Here is a 26530-nt window from a genome sequence, read left to right as displayed (position 1 = left end):
AAATGGGCATCATGGAATCTTACTGTTCTAAAGGTCCCTCACTTGTATGGGACTTTATTTTTCCCTCCTCCAGACAAGTGCATGAAGGCAAGGGCCCAAACCATAGGGCCAGGGAGACCAGTTCTGAGGACCTGTGAGTCCCTGAATTCTTAGAAACGGCTGTGGTCACAGCACCCCTGGGTGGACCCATGAGCTTCAGCACTCACACATCAACTCAAAGTGCACCCCTGACCAGTCACCTCCCATGTGGCCTCTGGGCTGAAGGCCAGCAGCGGCCAGTAGGCTAGTATATCTCACAAGTCAACCCTGAAGCGATGGACAGCATTGCTGGGCATCATGGCTGGACACACCCTGAAGCTGGGGAGGGGCTCAGAACTGGTGTCACATGACCTAGGAGGAGCTCTGTGAGTTGGCAGCCAAATGGGCATATGTTCTAGGGTCATACACAGCTGGAGTCTTGGCCAAGAACAAGGTCACTCCAGGTGCCACCTACAGCCAACGGGGGGACTTTACCAATGTGAGGGAAACAGTGAGAAATGCCTCAGAGGAAGCCACCATCTTCCACATCCTCGCTCTAGGTAAGTCAAATGGCTAGAGGCTCAAGCCTTTCACAGGAGGTCAATTCTGAATGGAAAACTACTCGTCCCAGGTAACCATGCCAGGCCTTGTCATGTGTCCAAGAGGATGGAGACGAAGGAATACAGACACCTATTCCCCTCTTCTGTCGCATGATGTCTAGCCAAGGCTCTCATCTCCTGAGGACCACACCTCTGCTTTGGTGTGGCTGAGTTCACGGCAATCAGAGGCCCTGACTCAGTAGATCTCAGCGGAAACCCGGGGTATCAGTCACTGCCACGTCTGACCGAGGTCTGCAATACACTGTGGCTGGGAAGTCAATGATGGGTGGAGCACAATACGTAAGCAGCTCCGTCCTTGGTGATGGGGACAGGGAGCAGAAGCAGTTCACAAGGCTGAGGAGCAGAAAGCAGCAAGAATAGGCCAGAGCCTGAAGCAGGTCTAACTCCAAAGGCCTGCCCCTACTGGCCTTCCTCCAGCAGAGCCCTGCCTCCTAAAGCTTCCAGTCTTGAAAACAGAGCCACCTTTGGAAACAAGTGTTCACAGCATAAGCCTGGGCAGGGAGATAGATGGGTTGGCGGGTAAACACAATTGCCACATCAAGCCTAACAATCTGAGTTTGCTCCCCGGAACCCAGAGGTGGGAAGGAAGAACACACTCTCATAAGCTGTCCTTCTACCTGATGGATGAAGGTCATTGGTTAAATAAACTGCCTTGGCCCTGATAGGTAGGAACATAGGTGGGTGGAGAAAACAGAACAAAATGCTGGGAGGAAGAAGAAGTGAGGTCAGAAATCATGCAGCTCCTCTCAGAGACACACGCAATGAAGCTCCGACCCAGGATGGACGTAGGCTAGAATCTTCCCGGTAAGCGCACCTAGCGGTGCTACACAGATGATAAGAAATGGGCTAGATTAATATGTGAGAATTAGCCTAGAAGAGGCTAGATAGAAATGGGCCAAGCAGTGCTTAAATGAATACAGTTTGTGTGTTGTTATTTTGGGCATAAGCTAGCCAGGCGGCCGGGGTGTTGGGGACACAGTCCCGCCACTCTTATTACAACATCTACCTCTACATGTTGCCATGCAGGTGCCTGAGTGGGAATGCACACTCGCATGTGCGCGCAAACACACAAGTAGGTAAGTAAATAAATAACTTCGAATAAATGTAAAGATTTTTTCAGATGGGTGTGGTAGTACAGGTCTTTAATCCCAGCACTCAGGAAGCAGAGGCAGGCAGATCCCTAAGGGTTCAAGGTTAGCCTGGTCTACATAGAGTGTTCCAGGTCAAACAGGGCCACAGTGAGATTCTATCTCACACACAAAGAGGCCTTCCCCCTCAAGTTCAGAGACCTCTGCTGTTCCACAAAGACACTTCCACCTTTCTACCTGATAAATGCTCAGGCTCTCGGTGTGTTCCCCTTCAGGAACGCCCTGAACTCAGGTGAGGCTACCACAATGGTGGATGCGCGGTGCAGCATTCCGGCGCTGGGGTTTTTCTAACGTGAGGGGAACAGTAAGCCACAGCTGTTATGGATCCCTGGGTCTCAGAAACCTTGTTTTTTTTTTCCACACAAGGACATGCTTAGAGACCCTCCTTGTCCCCAACCTGGCATTTGCTAATCTATGACTTTCCAGATCCAGGAGCAAGATGAACAGGACCCAGTGTTCCATAAGGTCTTGTGTCTATGAGCAAAAGTGTCCAGGAGACATCTACCCACATAGCTCTGCAGGTCTCCCAGAGGAAACACCTGAGCAAGCAGCTGGGCGTGGGAGGAAACAGTACTTCTAATACCGGAACTCCGGATGAAACAGAAGGGTGCCAAGTACAGCTGGGATGGCGATTGACACCAGGGTACCCCCAAGGAAAGACCCCAGGAGCACTACTCCTGGCCTCTCTGGATCATCCATCCTATGGCTGCCTGGCCGCTTTCCCTTCCACAGAAGCTGCTGGCTAATGTGTCTCTCTCAGTAGAGATGGGGGGAGCAGGGGTGGGTCGGCACTAACAAGAGCTGGTCACTGTCGTCAGAGCGAGCGCCCTGGAAAGCACAACACAGCTCTTCCTGAACGTCACTTGCTTCCCTCATCATGTCATTCTGTGCTCTCTCCCCTGGTCCTGTTTGCCCATCCTTCCCTGGCTCCATGGTTAGAAACAGCACAACCAGGAAGTCCGTCAGTATTCCCTGCCCAACGCCCTGAACTCAGATGAGGCTACCACAATGGTGGATGCGCGGTGCAGCATTCCGGCACTGGGGTTTTTCTAACGTGAGGGGAACAGTCTATTTTAAAGGGTGGCTTGTGCCAGCTGGGGACACACTTCAGTAAGCCACAGCTGCTATGGATCCCTGGGTCTGAGTCATCTGTGATGAGTCTCCCTGTCGCTGGGAAACCCTTTTCTAAGTCAGCAAAATCGTGGAGCTCTGTCACTAGAGCAAGCAATTCTCTCTTAATTATTATTATTTTTTATTATTTATTTATTAAAGATTTCTGTCTCTTCCCCGCCACCGCCTCCCATATCCCTCCCCCTTCCCCAATCAACTCCCCCTCTCTCATCAGCCCTAAGAGCAGACCACCAGGTTCCCTGCCCTGTGAGGAGTCCAAGGACCTCCCACCTCCTTCCAGGTCTAGTAAGGTGAACATCCAAACAGCCTAGGCTCCCACAAAGCCAGTACGTGCCGTAGGATCAAAACCCAGTGCCATTGTTCTTGACTTCTCAGCAGTCCTCATTGTCTGCTATGTTTAGTGAGTCTGGTTTTATCCCATGTAGAGCAAGCAATTCTCGATGCAAACATCATTTAAAATGCATTCTAAACTCCTTTTCAGACACAAGTGGTGCTGCACGACTGAAAGAGGCTAAGGCGGAAAGACTGAGAGTTCAAGGCCAGTGTAGGCGACACAGCAAGACTCTTTAAAAAAAAAAAAGTGAAAACCAAGTGTAGCGATACATACTTTTAATCCCATAACTTGGAGAGGGGAGCAAAGGCAGATGGGTATCTGTGAGTTCAAGGCCAGACACATCTTTAAAAAAAGAAAAAAAAAAGGGCCGGACAATGGTGGCGCATGCCTTTAATCCCAGCACTCGGGAGGCAGAGGCAGGCAGAGCTCTGTGAGTTCGAGACCAGCTTGGTCTACAGAGCGAGTTCCAGGACAGGCTCCAAAGCCACAGAGAAACCCTGTCTAAAAAAAAAAAAAAAGAAAAAGAAAAAGAAAAAAAAAAGAATGAACAGGGGATGTAGCTCCATTGGTAGAACTTGCCTAGCATGCAGAAAGCACAAGTTCCATCCCCAGCACAGCACATACTGAGGTAGTGATCTGTAGTCCCAGCCCTGAGGAGGTGGAAGTAGGGCAAGAAGTTCAAGGTCATCCTCAGCTACTTGTGAGCTCAGGGTCAGCACAGGAGTGAGACTTCTCAAAACAAAACCAGGAACACTTGTTTTTCTTTTCTTTTTTTTAAAGACTTACTTAGGAATAGTGATAAGAACCTCCTTAATACACGATTAGCCTTTCTCTAGGTAATAAATGCAGTTTAAATTTGTTTTTTTGAAACATGGTCTGACAACATAGTTCTGGCTGTTCTGGCACTCACTCTGCTAGGCTTTTGGGGACCACAAATAACGACACAGAGACTTATTATTAACTATGACAGCTTGGCCTTTAGCTTAGGCTGTCCCCAGCTAGCTCTTACACCTTACATCAACCTGTTTCTATTAATCTACCTTCTGCCACGTGACATTTAACCTCTCCTCAATTCTGTATGTCAACTCCTTCTGTATCTTGCTGGCATCTTCCTGGAGCGCCTAGATCCATCCCTAGTTCCTCTCTCTCTGCCTGGAAATCCTACCTAACCTCACTTATTGGTCATTCAGCTCTTTAATAAATCCATCAGGTGCCTTAGGCAGGCAAAGTAAAACAGGAATACATCTTTACACAATTTGCTCAAATATCTGGCAACACAGGCTGTCCTCAAACTCAAGAGATCATCTGCCTCTGCCTCCCAAGTACTGGATGGAGCACACAGCCACCATCACCGCCAGGTGTTTCCTCTGCTCTTAACACAGACAGCTCAGGACTCACTGCCTGGGGAATGGTGCCACCCACAGTGGGCTGGATTTCACATCAATTAAGGTAATTAAGACAACCTCCTACAAGCCAACCTAATCCGTCACTGGGACTTTCTCCCCCTGGTGACTCTAGGTTGTGCCAACCTGACAAACTAACCAGCACAACAGCATTTGAGGACTGGATTAACAGTAGGTGAAAACTGAACAGAAAACGTATACTGAGGGGCTAGAAAGATGGTTTAGTGGCACAATGCTCTTATTCTAGAATGCAGAAAATGCTCTTTATGGCTGAGCACCTCTCCAGCCTCACCCCTTCCTTTCTTTCATTAGAGATTTAGTTATTTGGTGTGCATGAGTGTTTGTCTGCATGAAAGTCTGTGCACCACTTGCATGCCTTGAGGTCAGAAGAAGTTATTGGATCCCCTCAAACTGGAGTTACAGATGGTTGAGAGCCACTTGTGGGTGCTGGAAATGGAACCCAGGTCTCCTGCACGAGTGACAGCCATTCTGAATCACTGAACCATCTGTCCAAACACACCTGTACACACATGCACACACACCACAAAAGCTCACATGTGAAAAGGAAAAGGTGGAATAATCCAAATGCTGTAGGAATTGCTACTGCCAGTAGCCTTTAAGTTACCTGCCCACTTGGGCGTGGCCTCTTATATATTTATGCTGATGTAAAGCATGCATCTGGCCTCTTTTCTGGCTGTGGGATTTGGTTGCTGTTCTCCAATTCCAGCAGAGGATTGTGATTTGTGAGTCTACCCCTAAATAAATAACCCTTTATTATTGTCAATTCTGAGCTAGTGTGGGATTTCTTTTAAGCATCCTTCTTCAACCAAATGGCCACCAACTAGTGAATAGCAAAGAAAGAACTCTACATCCATATGATAGACTACTACTAGCAATGAAATCAAATATGGTGCCGTTTGCTCATGGATAAGCCTCAAAAATACCAGTGAGGTGGCTCAGTGGGTAGGGATCTTTACCGCCAACCCCAATGACCTAAAATTTGATCCCTAGGATCAGACTAGTGAAAGGATAGAAAGATTCCTGCAGGTTGTCCTCTGACCTCCACATGCACTCTGTGCATATACACACACATAAGTAAGTAAATAAATGTAACTACACGTGTGTGTGTGTGTGTATATGTTAGCTGAGTGAAAAAAGTCAGATGCAAAAAAATCACATTTAGTGTCATACGATGTATATAAAATGTCCAGAAGGAAGTTAATTTCCAGGTCTGCTGTGCAAGCATGAAGACATAGGTTTGATCACAGAGCTCCATCCCCAGAATCAACGTTAAAAAAAAAAGCCAGGCATGGTGGTAAGTGAGAAATAGCACGCCTTGATAACCATAGAGTTCCTGGAAGCCAACAAGAAAAAGACCCAAAGGTTTCTGCCACTCTAGGCTTTAAAGTTGTACCATCAGCCTTGTCGAGGACTGAAGTCCCAGCACCCAAGGCCCATTCAGGAGCAGAAACCAGCTTATGTTGTCCTCTGCTGCTCATTGCTACTGCTAGAAGTTCAGGAGTGTCTGGGCTTCTGACTCTCTATCCTGAGCAGTGATTCTCAACCTGTGGGTCGCCATCCCTGTCGAACTTCTATCTCTGAAAAATATTTACATCATTACTCATAACAGGAGCAAAATTAGACTTATGAGTAGCAACAAAGTAATTGTGTGGTTTGGGGTCACCACAACATAGGAACTGCGTTAAAAGGTCTGAGCATTAGGAAACTTGAGAACCCCTGTTCTGGAGCTAGAGCAACAGGCCTAGCTCTTAAGGCTTGCAGCTGTGAGCCGGACCTTGGGGTCTCCAAGGCCTGGCACTGCCAACATTCAAAGAGCTTCTCCTCATCTATTCAGTTTCTCTCCAGGTAGAAAAAGACTCTACTGCCATCAGCCGAGCAACAGCTACTGATTGTGGTGATGACTGCAGAAGTCTATGAAGATGCTGAAATGCCTTTTAATTAGATACTAAATACAGGCGACTTTAAAGGTGTAAAAGATACCTTGTGAGCTAGGGAGATATCATATCATAATAGCTTTTAAAATACGGCAGGTATGGGCTGGAGAGATAGCACAGTGGTTAAGAGCATTGCCTGCTCTTCCAAAGGTCCGGAGTTCAATTCCCAGCAACCACATGGTGGCTCACAACCATCTGTAATGAGGTCTGGTGCCATCTTCTGGCCTGCAGGCATACAAGCAGACAGAATACTGTATACTAAATAAATAAATATTTAAAAAAAAAAACACGGCAGGTATCATTTTGCTAAGGCAGACCCAGCCTGAGAGAAACAAGGAACACAGGCTGCAAGAAGTTGCAACTGATGAAATATTCAGTGTAGGAGCTACAGAGGGGCTAGAACTCTGGAGGCAGAGGCAGGAAGGTCTCTGTGAGTTCAAAACCAATCTGTTCTAGAAACCACACACACACAAATAGTATCAGGAGTTGCAGAGATGGCCCAGTGGTTAAAAGCACTTGTTCTTGAGTCCAGTTCCACATCAGGTGGCTTATAGTCATGTAAAACTCTAGCTTCTTCCGGCATCTCTAGCCTCCTCGAGCACCTGCAAATACATGGTACAACACACACACACACACACACACACTAAATCTAAAACAAAGAAGATGATGTATCTGAACAATTTGAAGAGAGGAAGAAAGAACAGAGAGAGAGAGAGAGAGAGAGAGAGAGAGAGAGAGAGAGAGAGAACACTGACTTACTGACAAGCAATTTGCCAGGCATGGTGCAACTCATACATGTAATCCCAGCATTTGGAAGGCTGAAGCAGGAGGAATGTCATGAGTTTGAGACTAGCCTTGACTACAGAGTAAGACCCTGTTTCAATTAATTAATTAACTAATTAATTAGGTTCTCCTTGGAGCTAAGTGCCAAGAAAAAGCAGAGAGGCCAAAATGACCATCATCAATTACAAAGAAAACTAAAGTTCAGACAATAGAAAAACATCAACCTTGGTGCCTTAGTTACTCTTTTATGTTACTGTTACTCTCATGGTGTGAGGAGACACATGACCAAGGAAGCATTTAGCTCGGGGCTGGCTTACGCGTTCAGAGGGTGCATGGTGCTGGAGCAGTAGCTGAGAGCCTACATCCTGATATGCAGGCAGGAGGCAGGCAGGGAGAACAAGACGCCTGGCATGGGCTTTTGAAACTCAAAGCCCACCCCAGTGGAACACCTCCTTCAAAACAGCTACATTTTCTAATTCTTCCTTAACAGCCCACCAACTGGGAATGAAACATTTAAGTACATGAACTATGGGGGCCGTTTTCATTCAGACCACCACACTTGGCATATTTCAATCTTCAGTGTATAAAGAATTAAATACATACAAAAACCCTGACATGCTTGTTATTTTGAGGCAGGGTCTCACTATGCAGCCCAGTCTGACCTAAACTCAAGACCTGCCTCAGCTCTGCCCCCTCTTTGAGGGTATAACGGCCTTGACCTTACTGTGTGAGGGGCTGGCCTTGAACCCTGATCCTCCTGCCCTTCCTTTCCAAGTGCTGGGCTCACAGGCTTTTGCCATCACACACAATTGATGTGGTGCTGGGGAATCTAACTCGGAACTTCCTCCATGATGAGCAAACCACTCTACCAACTGAAAGACATCCCCCACCCCTGCAATTGAATTCAAGCCGTGAGACACTGAGCACAGGGAAGGAACTGGATGGGGAGGTGCAAACGGCTCATATCACTAGAGAACATCTGAAGCTTTAAAACTCAAGAGGGGGCACGACTACACTGGTTGTTTTAGAAGGTGCACTGGGGGCTGAGGAAACAGCTCAGTTGGCAAAGGGCTTGCCCTGAAAGAACAGGAGCTGAGTTCAATTTCCAGAACTCAAATACAAAGTACTGGCCAAGGAAGTGAGTGCTTGCAATCCCAACACTGGGAAGTCGGAGACAGGCAGAGAGAGCCTCTGGGCTCACTGCCAGCTGGTAAGGTATAGGCCAGCGAGAGACCTTGTCTCAGAACAAACCAACAAAAAAGGCAGGGGCACCTGAGGAACAACACTTGAGGCTGTCCTCTGACCTCCACATGCACACCCAAGCATGCACGCCCAAACACACACACACCTAGCTCACAGTCGAATGTCACAGCCGCAGGGGAGGGCAAATTGGCAGGGAGCCGGGATTCTGTTTCCCTGGTCTTAAGCAGCAGTGAGAAAGCACTCCTTTAACTCTGCACATCTGACTGGAGGTGACAGGCTTTGAAAGGACATGCTTGTCGACATACTGAGAGACACCGTGAGTGTTTGCGCTGGCAGGATCTCCTTTGGTTCCCAGGTACACTCTCCTGCCTCTGAAACTAGGAAGCACCCCATGTTCACCTTGAGCTAGGCAGCAGCTGTGATGCAACAGCTGACCTGGTGTTGGTCCTGACAGATCTGCAACACAGCGGTCATGTGAGGCAGAGGAAGACAAGCAGGGGTTCCAATTGCTCTTTCCCAGAACCTGTGCCTACGGACGGGGGAAAGCTCAAGTGATCCGGGAAACACAGAAAGTCGGCACTTCATGGAGGATGGCACTGAGACTCTGTGCTGAGAAGAGCTCAGTGGTGGAGCTCCTGCCTAGAATCTCCCAGGGAGGGTGATGTGGGCATGGCTCAATAGTTGAGCACCCACTGAGTGAAAGACTGGATTGTGTTCAGTGGCAGAGCAACTGCAAGCCCTGGGAGATTCATCCCAGGTCTCTCTCTCTCTCTCTCTCTCTAACTGCAAGCCCTGGGAGATTCATCCCAGGTGTCTCTCTCTCTCTCTCTCTCTCTCTCTCTCTCTCTCTCTCACACACACACACACACACACACACACAGACTTTGGACTCCAAACCTATTTGACTATTATATACCAGTTTGTGTAAGCTCAAAACTATCTAACACAGAGTAAAACCCATGTGTGAATCCATGTTTAGATTTCAGTAGATTTCCTTCTATTCTCACTCCCTCGCTCTGTAACACAGACTGGTTTAGAACTCACTATGCTGCCCCAGTTGGTTCTGAACAATAACAACAAAAAGAGCCACATGTGGCATGGGAGGTGGGGGGGCGGGATTCTCACTCGGCAGCATCCTCAGAGGGTCCATGTCCCTGCTGAGGTCACTCCTGGGTCGTGGAGTACAGGAGGAGACTTTGCTAATAAATCAAAGTCACTTATCTGTGGATCTTAAAATGTGGACTACAGTCTGGTCCTTGTCACACGTGTTCCTTCTTATCTGCGGGGGTTTCTTCAGCAGGTCGCAGGGGAGAAGTTGGGGAGCTCCATAAGGAAGGTGGGGGGAAGGATGGAGAGAGAGAGAGGATGTAGAAAGTCCATGAGTAGAGATGGACATAGGCCTCCAAACAGCAGGAAAGTTAAGTCCCCCGCCAACACCTGTACTGACCTGGCCCTGTGTGACCTGGGTGGGGCAGGGGTGAGCCTGTGCCCCAACTCCACCAAGGGAAGAACATGTAGTCTCAAGCTGGTGTTTTCACCATCAAGAATAATTACAGACATGTTAGTATGCAGAAACCACGTGCAGCTTTAACAAGTACCCTGCATTCAGGAGAGTGCTGGAAGTCGGGTGGAGGCTAGAAGCTTGAGGAGCAGGAAAGGAAAGACCTGCCCTACCCGACAGGCAGTCAGTGGAGATGGGACAGTGAAGATCTTGCTGGTAGCTCTGAGAATGGGAAAAGCAAGCAGACCTCAGAAATGGAGACCAACAATGCTGCCAGTAAAGGCGCTGGGGTGTGGGGTGATGGGGTGGGACAGAAACTGCAGGAAGGAAGTCCTTCATAGGTCCAGGCTGGGGGCTCACTGAACTGAGTCCTGAGAGCTGGAGCACAGCTTGGGGCAGAGAGAGAGAGAGAGGCTCTAGGTTTAATCTCCAGCAGCCAAAGGAAGAAAAAGTAAGAGAAAGGGAGACAGAGAAGGAGGAAATGAGAAAGGGAGGGAAACGGGGGAGGGGAAGAGGCAGAGGAAGGGAAAAAGGGAAGGAGAGGGACTAAGAAAAGGAAAGGGAAGGATGACAAGGGGAAAAAGGAGGGGGGAAGGGAGGGGAGGAGGCAGAAGAAGAGAGAGGGGAGCCCGTGGTGGAAAGTGGATTTGTTAGTGGTGACCCAAGTGCACAGCTGAGGAACTTTCTAGGCACAGTGTGAAAGGTGCTACCAGGTTTCTGCCTGCTGCTTGCAGTGAAGGAAAAGGAAAGAGGAAACTACCGGGCGGTGGTGGCGCACGCCTTCAATCCCAGCACTTAGGAAGCAGAGGCAGGCGGATCTCTGTGAGTTCGAGGCCAGCCTGGTCTACAGAGCTAGTTCCAGGATAGGCTCCAAAGCTACATAGAGAAACCCTGTCTCAAAAACAACAACGGGACAGGCACCAAAGCTACAGAGAAACCCTGTCTCGAAAAACAAAAACAAAAACAACAACAAAAAGAGGGAAGGAGGAAGAGGAAGAAGAGGAGGAGGAAGAGGAAGAGGAAGAGGAAGAAGAAGAAGANAGGAGAAGGAGGAAGAGGAAGAAGAGGAGGAGGAAGAGGAAGAGGAAGAGGAAGAAGAAGAAGAAGAAGAAGAAGAAGAAGAAGAAGAAGAAGAAGAAGAAGAAGAAGACAAATCAGAAAAAAGACTGTCCCAAACAAATATGGACATGCCTGTAATGAAACTGGAGAAACATAAAAAGACCAAAGGCATGGCTAGGGATGAATGTCAGTGCTACAGCAGGCACAAGGCCCTACATTCCACCTCCATCCAACACAGAAAAATGTGTAAACAAACATTTCACAGTCCTCAGCCAGGACTGGAGACGGCTCAGCAGTTAAGAGCATTGGCTGCTCTTGCAGAGGACCTGAGTTCAGAGTCCAGCACCCAACATCAGATGACTCCAACTGCCTGTACCTCCAGCTCTAGGGGATCTGATACCCCCTCTGGTCTCAGTTGGCACCAGGCATTCACGTAATGCATGTACACACAGGCAAAACATCTATAGATAAAAAATAAGAATAAATAAATCTTAAAAAATAAAGCGCTTCAGAGTACTCAATCTCACAGGAGACTCTTTCAAGGGATGGAGGGGTTCCCACGGATTTTCTCAGACCAGAGGAACTCAAGGAAACTTAAGAGCACTGTTTGCTTGTAGAGGCTAAACACAGAAGGAATGAGCTCAGAAATGTGTGTGGGCGTGGCGTTTGTGCAGTGCAGTGAATTCCCAGGAAATCCCATGGCTCTTGAGAAAACTCTATCAGTGGAGATGGCCAGGACTGAACAGGTCAGAGGGTACGCAATAAACAGAACCTGACAGGATCCTGGTTGACAAACACGCTATCTGTCACCAAAATGGATGGGTATCCCAGAATAGAACGGAGGACCCACGGGGTGGCTGTCATGAGGGATGCAGGGGGCAAGGTCAAGAGGTTATCCCCAGCCCTGGAAACTTCACACAAGAACCATGACTGGAGTCTGTCTAGCTGGATTTGAAAATCACGTGGGACCCTTAACCCTGTTCCACCTCCCACCTGGCCCTTGCTGACAGTTACTCGTGCCTGTCTGTCTCCACTGCAGGCTGGGGTATTGAGCAAGCAGTTTGAATTTCGAAGGTCCACAGAAGGGTAAAAAACTGTGCCAAAGGGGCTGGAGAATTTGCTGTACTCCCTAAGAATTTCACTTCAAGGGCTGAATGTGTGGGTGCACACCTTTAATCCCAGCACTCAGGAGGTAGAGACAGAAGGATCTCTGTGAGGTGGAGGCCAGCCTGGACTACACAGTAAGTTCCAGGACATCCAGAGCTACAGGGACTCTGTCTCAAAAAACAAAGAACTGTACTTTATGGGTTTTACCCAGAGCCCTCAGCCACATCTCATTAAACTGATTAAGATGGTGAGATTTAGGGCTTAAACTGATGGTACTGGATGACCTTGAGGTAGGGTGGGTGCATCTTGCATGTGGAACACAGGTCTGGATCACTAGGATCCTGGGTTAGGTTGTGGTCACCCAAAGACCCCACCCTTGAATATGAGAGAGACCTGAGAAGATGATGTCATTTCATGATTGTGGTCGTATGGCAAAAGAGAGTCCTTCCATTATAAATACACCTGATGGACTGGTGGGATGCGTTAGCAGGTAAGAGACCTGCTGCCGAGCCTGCTGTCCTGAGTTCAGTCTCCTGAACCCACAGAGCGGAAGGAGGACCGGCTAGAGCTGTTCTGACCTCCACATGTGCCACGTCACACCAGAATAATAAATGCTAGTCAGTTCACACTAGATTCACTCAAAGAGAAATTGCCCGAGTGATAATTGCCACAAGCAAACACATGAGCCTGTGTGTGTATACTCGCGTGTGCAAGTGAAGGCCAGAGGTCAATCATCAGTATCCTCCACAGCTGCTCTTTTTATGTTCTGAAACATGGGTTCTCGCTAAACCCGGAGCTCACTAATCCAGTTAGACTGCTAGCCAGTGAGCCCCAGGGAGATTCTAGACACATGTCGCCAACACACAGCTTCTACATGGGTGCTAGGGGTCTGCACAGCAAGCACTTTAAACACTGAGCCCCTCCGCAAGCCCTAGATGAGCCTTTCAAAAACAGAAAGCAAGCCAAATACTCTGAGAATGTGGGGGATTAATACAGTGGCCCTACAGGCCTGAAGATGCTGGGCCCTTGGGAAAGCTGTATTTAAAAGTGCTCTTGGACTTTAAACTTTGGTGTGTTGTGACATGGAGAAGGTGTCATGGCTTTCAGCACTCATTCCTTACACTATAACCCTGCACTCCTGAGGACACCATTTTCCTGTGCCTAGCGCAGACAGGCTGGCCATTTTTAAGTTCCAATTGATGAAGAATGAGGGACGCTCTTGCTGGGATATGCTTGGGGGGAGGGGGACACCCGAGTGGAGAGAGTGATGGTTAAACTTCACTGCAGCTGGATTCGGAGCCACCTAAGAGACACCCTTCTGAGTCTGTGAGGGAGATGCCCGAGATGTTTAACTGAGCGGGAAAGGCCTACCTCAGATAAGGGCAACTCTACTCCAGGGCTGGGTAAAAAGGAGAGAGCAAGCCGAGCACCGACATTCATCTCTCTGCTTCCTGACTGAATACAAGGTGAGCAGCTGCCTCCTGTTCCTGCTGCCACAGTTAGGTCTTCTCTCATTGTCATAACCGCCCTGCCATAATGGACTGCCCTGCACTTGAGAGCCCTAATAAACTCTTCCTTAACTAATACATGGAGATCTCTGGCCTTTCCCCAAATCACCCTGCCCTTAGCAAACTTAAGAGGAAGGGCGTGAACCAGGGACGTGGGTCTGCAGCGGGAACAGCCCAGGGCTCTGGGGTTGGGGGATCCACCCGAGTAGTCCTGGATGTAGCACCTAGTATGTGAAGAGATCCAGAACTGTATCAACTGCCGCTCCTCTTAGCTCATCTCCAAAGGGCCTGCAAAGCAGTACCTTCAAGAACTGCATTTCTAACCACGAAACATTCCACACACAAGGGGGTGTTCGCAACTCCTGAGATTAAAAAACAAAACAAAACCCTGTTGCACCTACTGCCCACCATAAACATGGCCCCTGCGGTCTGCTATTCTCCCACCCCTCCTCACAAAAGGCAACCAGCTCAAGTTTTACTGACATTTTTAATTGCACTAATACCTCTAATGGTCACTGTGTGTCGACTTAACAGAATCCAGAATCACCTGGAAGATGGGCCCCTGATCTTGTGTTAAGCGAGGTGGGAAGACCTGCCCACCATGGGCGGCACCATTCCCTGGCTGAGATCTTGGACTGTAGACATGGAGAAAGGGAGCCAAGTAGCAGTTTACATTCACAGGTCTCTATTTTCTGCTGATGAAGTGTGCTTACCTGCCTCCTGCTCCTGCCTCCATGCCTTCCTTTTGAACCGGAAGCCAAAATATCCCTTTTCTCCCTTGGATTGCTTTGTAAGGTATTTTATCACAGCAAGCAGAAAGAAATGACTACAATTTGATCTTTGGTCTGTTTTGAGACAGGGTCTGGGTAAGGTGTGTCCTGCAGCTTGCTAAAACTGCCCAGGCTGGCTTTGAGCTTGGAATCTTTTGGGATCTTTTGCTTCAGCTTCCTGAGTGTTGGGATTCCGGGGAAGAACCAAGGCACCAGTTGTGCTACACGGTGAAACTCTGAGTTCTTCTGCTTTACACCGTATTTAAACCTTACATAAATCACATCACACTTTACATATTTTGGGAGGATTTGCTTTCTTCCTCAGCATGACCATCCATCTTTATCTTCACAGGATTGCATGAGGCCATGACTTGTTTGATGTCATATATTTCAGTTCTTACTCTGAGAAGGTGGACTCCCTAGTCCTTCCCCACTGGCTGTTCTGTGCACTGTTTCTAACTTGGCTATCACCTATCAAGAGTGCACTTGTCTCTTGGTTACTATCAGACAAGAGTCTTGGACTTTTCTGACACTATGCCATTTAAAGGAAAGTACTGTTTTTTAATAGCTCACTGCTGATAACAAGAGGGTGTGTAGAGTCCTCGGGGAAGTGGATCAATCACCAAGATGAAGCTTATCAGCACCCACATTGTGATGCCGAGATCTCTGAGTAAAAAAAAAAAAAGGAGAACTTCATGTGTGGACCTTAAGTGAAATGCCCATGCTATTGTCTATTGTAGCTGTTTATTGAGAAGAGCTCAGTCTGTAGCCCAAGCTGGCCTCGAACTCTGGATCCTCCTATCTCCGCCTTGAGTGTGGGGATCAGAGGCATACATCACCACACCTGCTTTAATTTTTTTCTTATTTGTGTGTGTGTCTGGGGTAGGTGGAGAGAGAGATGTGTGTGTGTGTGAATGTGGGTACACTTGAACCAGTTAGAACACAGATACAGAGGGAGTCCGATCTCTGCTTCCACAGTAGATTCCAGGGATCGAACAAGAATCATCAGGCTTTGACAGCAAGTGCCTTTACCTTCTGAGCCACCTTGCCAGCCCTGGCTAATTACTGATTTCTAACTTATAATACCGCAGTCATATGTTAATACTTAGAAGCAGGTTGACTCTTACTTTCTGACTTATCACGGAGTTTTACACATGCCCAGTAGTTACCCGAGGATGATGTGCATTGGCCAGTTGTTGAATAAGAGGGGTCTATGATAAATGTCCATCGGATTATCGTGATGAACTTGCTGGGGATAGGGATAGTGATAAATCCAGCCCAAGCCATCTGCTGCTGTGTTAGCGGTCTCTTCGCTCTGCTGGGCAGTTAAGTGGTTGTGACAGAGACCATACGGCTTCCCAAAGCTGGAACTATTCACTACCAGCCCTTCCGAGGAAAAGTTCAGCAGCCATGACACTAGGCTGCCTACAGGCTTGGTGTTAAACATTGATTTTAAATGTTGTGCAATAATGGCATACTTTGAAATCTGTTAAGTTTTGTTCGCTATTTTCCTTTGGGGCTAAGAAATCTGGGGAAAGCATGTCATAAAGCACCCCACTTTCCTATCATGGTCTCTTCCAACATAATTTTGGGGCCCTCCTGTCCCTGTCACCATGCCAGTTTCTTCTCACTTGCATTTCATGTTTAAATTTTCATGTCCTCACATTCTGAGTACAGTTGTTCAACCTCAGCAACAGTTCCCCCACCCTATACTGATGATCATCTCCATTTGGCTGCAGCTCCTCCTCCTCCTAGATACTCCTCCCCTCCTAGAGATACTCCTCTCCTCCACGCTGACAATCTTCACTTATGCAGCTGTGGCTCCTCCTCCATGACAACATCAACTTATGCGGTCTATCCCCCACCCTTCATCACACTCCTTCAGGTCTCAATAAACAGACGGGTCCCCAACTCCCAAGCTCCAGTCATCATCTTCTTTTTTTTTTTTTTTTTTTTTTTTTTTTTTTGAGACAGGGTTTCTCTGTGGCTTTGGAGCCTGTCCTGGAACTAGCTCTGTAGACCAGGCTGGTCTCTCCCGGCCAGTCATCATCTTCTTCATCACCCCAAGGGCTGTACTTACAGGTATTACCACCTGCCTCACTTCCCGTCTTCCCTTTGAAAGTTTTTCCTGAGTTGACATTTGAACCCTTGCGTGTCCTCCACAGGGACTACACCCTGAGCTCTCCATAAAGTTGGAAAAGTCACCAGCCCCACCACCTCCTTCAGAACAGTGAAGAAGTTCTGGGCCCGGGGACACAGCTCAATGGTAGAGCACTAGCCTTGTGCATACACGGCCTTGGGTTCCATCCCCAGACCTATAAAAAAGCAAAAATAAAAATAAAGGAGAACATCTGAATTCTTACATCAGACTTAAACATTTGGTCAGTGTTATAGTTCCAGGTTGTTTGGCATTTATTTTTATTGTGTTTGTAATGGAGAAATACATTATCTGCTTTCAAAATAGTGCTCGAAAATAGAAGGAGTACAGATAGCATGTAACAGCAAACTCCAGGCAGGAGACACTACGCACATCACATGAAAAAATAGGCTGGTATTCACGTAATAAAAACTAGACTTTGAAAGTCCCAAGTTTCCAGCTTGGTTTTAAAAAGGAGAGATATAGTTACACAAAACATTTAATAAACAAATTTTTCCAATGTGTAAACAAAATGAGGAGACCAAATTTGTGCCTGGCAATCTCAACCAGACACCATGGCACGGCTATCTGAAATGTGAAGCCATGTGCTTTTCACTGGCCTTATTATGCTGGTGGGAGGGCAAGGTGAACTCGCACAGGGCGAAGGTGTGAAAGAGATTCGGTAGTCGAGGTATCAGAAGGTCTCAATCACTGCATAGCTTAAAAGGGAAAAGACTATATTCCAACACTGAAAATTATTCTAGAAAGACAATTCTAGAATATTCTAGGGTAAACAATTTTGGTTTGACATGGGAGAAAATGGGCAGAACAGAAAAGAAAAAGTCTTAGAGGGATGGGAAGGAACAAATCCGGCTGCCTGGAGAATCTGTTTGCTGTGTCTAGATTAAGAAGATTAAGCTATCACTCAACAATAGCCATTGGTCCTCATGGTTCCTACTTATGGGGATTCTGTTGCTTTATTGAGAATCAGCCTTTTAACTTTGTGTATTCCTAATATTTGGAAAGAGTAGAAAGCTGACTAGGTGTCGAGTGCTTTGTGAAAATTATTCTGTATGACTGCACACACGCAATCTGATAAATTCCGGTACTGCATTAAGAAATAAAACATAGCTTAAGGTTCTTGGAGTAAAAATGCCTTTTTGTCTACATATTTAAAACTGGAAACCAGTTTTCTTCCAGTGCAGATGTTCTGTGATACAGAAAATCTCACATCTCTGGTGATCAAGAGACAGTGATCAGCAGTATGTTTCAGACAAAACACTGACCCAAGTTTTCCTGAGATATTAGCCATGGATTTAGAATCTGGTGTTTTGTGCTATATGGTCACAGAACTTTTGGATTCACATCATGGTTTGGTTATTAATATTCTGGATTTTTAAGATACAACATTCATACATGCTTATTGCAAAAATAAGAGGATGAAGGCAAAAGGTTTTTTGTTTGAGGACAAATGACTAAGGACAAAAGAATGTGGAACTGAGGAAATACCTCATCCCTGATTACACATTCTCCCAAAAATTCTAGATAAAATTCATATACCATTTCTTGATCATGTCTCACAGAAACCAAATACTTAGTAATTATGGTTTTGTTGTCAAATAAATGCTCAAGGAGTTGACATTCCATTTTAAAGGTGCAGCCACCTCCTGAGAACTGAGATATATTACTACCAAAATAGCATGCAATTTTAAGATTAGTAAAGAAACCTTTTCAAGGAGGAAAAAAGCATAAAAATTCATCAAAATGGAAAGTCAAAAATTAGTTCTACTCCTATTGGAAAAATTACCATAAAGTGCATCACTAAAATGAGGGGTTCTGATAGTTTATGTTGGACCAAACATAAATCCAATACTAACGTCAGTCATGGATAGAAATGAATACAGCTGGAAGGGATTTTCCTCTTTTTGAATAGCAGTCCTTTGAAATTAGAACTGCTAGTGACATGTTGACAATCTGAGGCATGTGTAAAAGTACTTCTGGTTTTGAATGCTAATCTGGAATTTGATTCAAGATGAGGCCAGGAAAGAAAGGTACCAACCGAGTATGAATCTATTTTGAGTCACATCTAGACTGGTTCCCTCATTTTCCTTTAACATCTGAAAGCAACAAGATGAATTTGCAAGAATTTGTGTAAGGGCCTTTGAGGCAGTTTCTATCCATTTGATCTGTTTTATTGAACTCTCAATAAAAGGAATAGGATCTCTAGGAAAAACAGGGATATTGGGCTTATCTGTTCCCAGGTGGTTCCTGAGAGGCCAACAGAGAAGCTGCTGTCTGAATAGTATCTGAGCTGCACTTGTCTATCTGGTTTCTTCCCTTCTGTTGGGTTTCTTGTTCCTTTCTTCTTATCGGGTGAGAATGTCTTCTAGATTCCCAGTATAGGATTGGGTATGTTCGTTGCTGTATTTCCTGAAGGTCTAGACGGATGGTTCACCAGATGTGTTGAAGAAACCACTCTGGTCATTGTAGGTTTAGGTGGTGGAGAAATGGTGGGCGGTGAGGGAATTGGAGGAATGCTTTCGCCCAGGGCAATTCCCGAGCTTTCAATGGGACTCATATGCTGCAAGGAAACTTCAGGAAACTGTATGTTGGTCACTGATGCTGTCATAACAGCCAGAACAGGACTGTGCCTGCCCTGAGGGTTTCCAGTCAGTGGGCCTGTCTTTATAGTGCCAGTAGGTGAAGGTGCAGATATGCCGTTTTCGCTGTCCACAGACACGAGAAGGCTGCTGTCACTCCCAGCTGTCAATCTTACACTTTCTGTTAAATGTGCTTCCTTTTTCTGAAGAACATGATTTGGAAGTAGCTGATGAAGTTCCTTTCTTCTTAAATGCATTGCAGCAATTTTCATATCCATCTCAAACATCTTGCTATTTATTGCTTGTCTGTAAACTGTATCTGTGAAAGACTGAATATCATAGGTGAGATCAATACTGAGAATTTCAGAATTTTCTGGCTTCTTCAACACTAACCCAATCACCCACATGGTACGAAATTCTTCCTTGTCAACATTTTCTTTTGGTGCTGGTAATGACTGGGGATTCACATGTGCCAGAGTAATGAATTCATTCTTTTCCAGACTCCCTACCAGGATTCGGATCTTTGATTCCACCAAGCCCACCCACTCTAAATGTTGTTTTTCTGTTGGTGCGCTTGCCAGAAGTACAATATAATGCTTGTATTTTTGAAAAAAGCTTGGCGCTTCAAAAAGTTTGGACCATTCTGCTTTATTCAGCAAAATTTCATGTGTGATGGCGAGCCCTTGCTTAAACTCCTCAATCATGACCATCCGAGTTGAAACAGACACATTGTATGTGGAGTTCTGTTGTGGGTATGCTGGTGTAATTATAGGCATGAGATGGTACCTGTCACTGGGATTCACTCTTGGGTCCCACACAGGCAAATTCAGATTTCGTTCTTCTGGTTCTTTTAACAACACTGGATTTGGCCATTCCCACTCAGAAAACACCAAGAAAAATTTACGTACTAGAGTGGATGCTATTGCATTTGGATAAAGCTGGCAAGTTCTTGCTACTAGCATAGCCCAGGAAACACCTCCAAGAAAACCCAATATATTGGAATAGATATTGTGGCATTTGGCCCATAATTTGATGGCTCTCAGTGTTAACCTGAAGCTGTCAATGTTTGGTACTAGATGTAAAATTTCATCAGTTACCCGGCAACCATTAAGGCTTCTTATGCACCTAATATCTAAATTTTTAAGCAGACTATCATCTCGAAGGTCCAAATCTTCCGGAATAGTCTGCAATGCTAATCTTGCGAACAAAATATCAATCTCTATTCCATCAAAACACAGTTTGATAACCGGCACAAAGGCCTCTTCAACAGCTCTTAAGTCTTTTACTTCTTCCTGTAGTTTCAATTTGTCATAGAAGGAGGTGAAAAAGTCATTTCGATCCACATGTCTTGGTGCAACGCACAATGCATCGATATCGGCACCTTTCGTGTGTACTCCTAGTCGGTAAGAACCAAACGTAAAAATTTTCCCCCCAACATTCTCAATTACAGCTTGTGGAAGATTCCTGCTTTCACTGATTTCTCGGATCCATTCCTTCACCAGATTATTTAATTTCTGCAAAATTAAAATCCTGCGCTGCAGTTCCTCTTCCTCTTCAAACACCCCGAAGGGCTGGAGGGTCTCGATCAGCTTCTGGGTGAGTTCGAGGTCTGTGTCCTTGGGGGCGGCCAGGCTGATGGGGGACGATATGCCGTACTGCTTCGGGGCGGGAGCCGGCTGTTGTGCTCCTTGGGTGGTCACCGTAAATGGCATCATCTCTAGCTCCCGCGCCGCCAGGGCACCTGCCCCGCCACCGCGACCTCGATGGCCTCTGCTCGGCTCATGATCCGAAGGCGCGAGGGGCGGGCTCCTGCCGGCCGGCCCTGTCGGCCCCCGCTCCGCTCCGAGCCCGCCGCCTCAAGCGCTTCCCCTAGTACCCCTCCGGGCCAACATGGCGCCGGGCTCCTCAGCGGTCGCGTTCCAGAACCGACGGCTCACGCACGCGCACCGGCCGCTGCCGCTGCTGCTCTCTCGAGATTGAAGGGAATTCTCGCGCTGTGGGGCTTCGGGAAGAGCCACGCACGCCTAGTCCCGCCCGGTAGTGAGAAACCATGTTTTAGGAAAAAAAATGCATGATCCTGTATCCTCATGCAGGTTCCAAAGGATGCTCCAGCTAGACCCACAGTAGCAGTGGCGCTCTCACCAGGCCCTGGTGTCACTGTTGCGCTGATTTCTTGGCGCCTGCTGAAAATTCCTATCAAGCCCAACTATGGCCCTTTCGTCTTCTGTCACACCCAAATCTCCGGCCTCACTGTCCGGCAGTTCCGAAACTGCTGTGTGTGCAAGGTAAACCTGCTGATCTTATAAGGGCACGCTGGAATTCCTGCATCAGAGTATAAGTCCTTTTCATTTCATGGCTTCTAGAAGATTCCCACGCCTGTGCTTGGAATATGTTCTTCCCGACATTCTCTTGGTCCTCATCATTTAGATACACGATAAACCTCCCCATTCTCCCTGTACTCCGGATCTGTGTTTGTTCCTGGGTGATGCCAGCTCTACCACTTGTCCATTCTTACTTCAGGTGTGTGCAGTCTGCAGTTTATGCACCACTGAAGTGCCCTTCATTTATTCTTGAGGTACTGGGGATGAAACCTGGGGCCTTGCACTCTACCGCTAAGCTGGAGCCCCAGCTGAAGTATTATTTTACAAATACTTACTTTTTGTTACTAGAAGCATTATTGATCCAGTTTCACTCTTGTTACTGACCCCCCCCAATAAAACAACTTAGAGGTAAAGGGGTTCATTTGGTTTACAGTTCCAGGTTACAGTCAGTTACAGGGAAGGAGAGAAAACCTTTCAACACTAGCCACACTCCATTCACAGTCAAGAACAGTAAGAATGAGTATGCCCATGCTTGCCGCTGTCATCCATCTTCCTCCTATTATACAGTTCAGGGCCCCTTGCTTAGGGATGGTAATGCCAACAATGGGCTGGGTCTTCCTGAGTCAACGAATGGTCAAGACAACCCCCTACAAGCACACCCACAAGGCAACCCAGTCAAGAAAGTTCCTCATTCAGAATTTCTTCCCAAGGAGGAGGAGGGCGGCTGCGGCTGGTTTCCAGCTCAAAACCACAATGATTCAGGACCTCTGCCCTCTGCGCACCTGCACACACATGCATTCACATAATTGAAACTGATAAAACTACACTTTTCAGAAAGGGACTTTCTCTCTAGTTGATTCTAGGTTATGCCAAGCTGACAGTTAAAGCTAACCAGCCCAATTATCTTGTTTTTTTTTTTTTTTAAACTTCTCTGTTTTTGGAGGTGATACTGTGTTTTTAGGTTTTCTTTCTACTGCTTCTTCAGCTATGGTAAGGAAACGTTAGTATCCGACAGCAATGCTCCTGAGAATCCTCAGCAGCTACGTCACAGGCAGCTGACACGGGTGCCCGGACTCAAACTCTGACCCTCTGGAAGAATACCATGTGCTGTTAACCACGAGCCATTGTGGTTGTGCTTCGTCTAGGGAAAAAGCCAGTCAGTAAAGTGTTTTCTGTGCAAGCATGTGGACACGAGCTCAATCCCTGGAACCTATGTGGGCACATTGCAGGGCAGATCCCTGCACTGGAAGACTAGCAGAGCCTGCTTGGTAAGCTGTAGACCAATGAGGTGAACAGTCCCTGAGGAACAACAGCTGAGGTTGTGCCCTAGCTTACACACACTCACTCACTCACATATATGTGCATATTTAATAACACATACATGGACACACAAAACTTTCCATGACTGATCCTCTTTTCTTCACCCTCAGAAATGTCTTTTATTTGCAGTGGGGTACTAACCTATAATTTCTAATGTTCATTCATCATTTCTAGCTTCTTTGGGGTGGGGGTTGAGACAGGGTTTCTCTGTGTAGCCCTAGTTGTCCTAGAAATTGCTCTGTAGGCCAGACTGGGCTCACAGAAATCTGCCTGCCTCTGCCTCCTGAGTGCTGGGATTAAAGGTGTGCACCACCACTGCCCAGTCACTTCTAGCTCCTTCATGTATTTTCCAGAATTAATCTAATCTTTGGTTACTTTCATGCTGCCCAATTCAACGAACCCTATGATCTTCACTGTGTCTGACCCACAGAAACCTCATGTTTGGTCATCCATGCCAACACACCACCATACCGGTTCCTACTGTCATACATCTCTGAACATTTTTATTCGACCTTTCTCAGTTTACCTTGCTGGCTTCTCCTCCATTACCTGACCTCTGGATAGTGGAGGTCCTCCAAGATCTACATAAGCCCTCATCCCTCCTCACTGTATAAACACCCACTACCTGCATGTTCTATCAATTTCCACAGCTTTAATATCACCAGCCAGTCATGGCGGCTTATTCATGTAATCTGGGCATTAGAGAGGCTGAAACAGGATCATGGGATTGAGACCAGCCTGGACTACACAGTAAATTTCAGGTCAGCCTACCTATAAACAAATATACCTCTTACAAATGATCTTTTTATAATCAGATTCTCTCTCCTAAGCATCAGGGCCACACCATATAACTCCAGCTTTGCTGCCACCTTTTGGATCTCTCAAACTTTGCCTTTTAAAGAGAACACTTGGGGCAACAAAATGGCTCAGGGGTTAAAAGCATTTGCTGCACTAGGCCCAGGACCTAAGTGAGATCCCTAAACCCAGAGTGCATTGAGAACTGATTCCTAAAGTTGTCCTCTGACCTCCACATGTGTGTCATAAATAAATAGGAATGGTTACTCTTTCCCCATAAGCGTTTCTCTCTGTAGTCTGTTTCGAAAATGGCACCTCCATCTACCCTGAATCCAGGGTTTCATTCTTAGCACCTCCTTCTTTCGCATTTTCAACCTCCAATTCCCTTACCAATACTCATGATTCTACTTGCAGGAAATACTTGGGCTCCATCCACTTCTCTCCACCTTGTAACTGGAGTCTAAGCCACCACTGGCTCTTGTGAAACTTCTCCAGTCAACTCATTACTGACCTTCTCAAATTATCCTGGCCCCAGGAGCCAGCATGGTCTTATACCTGCCTTGGTGGCCTCCTATTTTATCGAAAGCCCAAAGTAACTCTCTGGGACTGCCAGTTTCCAGACGCCACCTGCCCAGCCTTGCTACCTGTTTCCTCTTGTCCCTGGGTCTTTGAACAACACTGTTCCTTTGCCCAGAATGCTCTTCCTGCCTCACCAACTGCCTATTGCTCTTCACCTGGTGAGTGTGTTAACATCTTTGACAAAAGCTGGCTTAAAGTTCGCCTCCTCGGAAAGAATTTTCTAAACCCATAACTAAATCATACAGGCTTTCTAACGTTTTTCTGTCCTGGGGGTTGAGCCAAGGTCCATACACATTCTAGGCAGATGTCTTACCACTGAGCCTGCAAACAATTTGTAGTTATGATAGGTGTGTGTGTGTGTGTGTGTGTGTGTGTGTGTGTGTGTGTGTATGTAAGCTGGTTGCATACCCTTGTGTACATGTGTGGCGTGCCTGTGTGGGAATGGAGGCATTGCCTAATTCTTTTGAGTCATAGTCTTTCTCCAAACCTGAAACTCAGAGTTTTCCACTGGGCTGGTAGTCAGCATTCCCCAGCAACCCTCTGGAGTATCTCTATCTCCTACAACACTGGATTTACAGACATGCACAAGATCAAGTTCAACTTGTTATTCTGGAATCAAAACTAAGATCCTCATGGCTGTGTAGCAAGCTCTCTTAACTTGAGTCACCTCTCCAGCTCCCTGAGAGCTTTTAGCTTCAGCATTACTGCTGCTAGATTCTCAGCTACCTAAGAACCAGATCCGTTTGCTTGTCAACTGCTCTATATGCATCTCTACCTCAAGTGCCTAACACACAGAGGCTATCAGTATTTGCTAGTAAATGAACAAGAGAGAAAGAGCCTTCTCATCCAAGTCACCTGCAGATCAATATCCAGAATAACCATCCTGTCAGTGCTGCATGAGCCTTGACTTTGATCTCATTGCTTTAGGAAGATTAACAGTTCCTTTTTAGATTATATGTGGCAGGCTGCAAACTATCTCCAACTTCACAACCTCTTTGTGTTCTATTACAGTGGCTGGGAAGCCAAAGTATTTGATGGTCTAGTTTTTTCTGTTGCTAGAGGCAGACCTGGGGTACCATGCATACCTAACATGATTTGAGCACATCACACACTCATAAAAAAATCATTGAACCAACAGTCCATGGAAACTAATGGATGTTAACATGATACTGATGGAGTAACATAACTAAAAGGATATTACTATTGGGAATGTTTCAAACAGTTAATGGGAAGTGTGGGGGTCTCTGCTTCTATTACCAAATTCACAGCATTGTTCTTAGGATACTTAGGACAGCTTCAAGACAGCTGGGAAGATGGCTCAGGACATAAAGGAAATTTGGACCTCAGAACTCATGCACAAAATCCAGGCAAGCACAGCAACCTTCTGTGATCCCAGAACTCAGGAGATTGAGACAAGGGATCTCAGGAACAAGTTCGCTAACAAGACTAGCTGGAATTGGTGAGCAGTGATCATAGTGGAAGGCCTTGCCTCACCAAAAGAGAGAATCAAGAAGAGACCCAGAGTCATGTATCCACATGCATACACACCCATGAGCATGGATGCACCCATATATGAACATATATACACACCACATGTACACACACAAATATAAGCAAACACTTAAAAGGCTGAATTTTTGTGCAGTAGAAAAAGATTTTTAAAAATATTCACTGAAGCAGAGAGATGGCTCTGTGACTAAGAGCTCTGGCTGCTCTTCCAGAGGACCAGGTTAATTTCCAGCACCCATACAGCAGCTGACAAGAGTCTGTAATTCCAGTCACAGGACATCTGATGCCCTCTTCTGGACTCTGAGGGCACCTGGCATGCATGTAAAACAGATAAAAATAATTTTTTTCACGCAAGCAAACACATAAAAATTTTTTTACAAGATGTTTTTAGCCAGCTCATGACTAGCTTGGGCTGGTAGAGTTCCCATCCAGCGTGTACGAGACTGTGAGTTCACAAAACGCGTCTTTTTGTTACACTGGCCACACAACCGCTGACTACTGGACTTTTAAAAACATCCCTCCCAAAATTTTACATACTGTCACTGAAACAGTCAGTGGGTTCTGGAAAATCTATGTTAAGAGTTGCTTTGTGGCACACGCCTTTAATCCCAGCACTTGGGAGGCAGAGGCAGGTGGATCTCTGTGAGTTCGAGACCAGCCTGGTCTACAAGAGCTAGCTCCAGGACAGGCTCCAAAGCCACAGAGAAACCCTGTCTCGGAAAAAAAAAA

At 46.5% G+C, this 26530-nt stretch overlaps 2 protein-coding genes across 3 annotated transcripts in view; both read right to left on the bottom strand.

Annotated features, from left to right (window-relative positions):
- Window positions 1-26530, bottom strand: part of Radil (Rap associating with DIL domain) — a 70076-nt gene that overhangs the window by 28886 nt on the left and 14660 nt on the right. The gene's annotated exons all lie outside the window — the stretch shown is intronic.
- Window positions 18518-21132, bottom strand: Papolb (poly(A) polymerase beta). Its single transcript, XM_050163251.1, is given in 2 exon segments — window positions 18518-19119; window positions 19121-21132. Coding segments are annotated over 2 exon segments (2067 nt in total). The 5' UTR covers window positions 20993-21132; the 3' UTR covers window positions 18518-18924.

This window comes from Alexandromys fortis, unplaced genomic scaffold, assembly GCF_014885135.2.
Source record: "Alexandromys fortis isolate MF-2015 unplaced genomic scaffold, M_Fortis_MF-2015_v1.1 scaffold_144, whole genome shotgun sequence".
Taxonomy (NCBI): Eukaryota; Metazoa; Chordata; class Mammalia; order Rodentia; family Cricetidae; genus Alexandromys; species Alexandromys fortis.
Note: the sequence above shows the minus strand (reverse complement) of the source record. Positions and strands in the feature narration are given on the sequence as shown.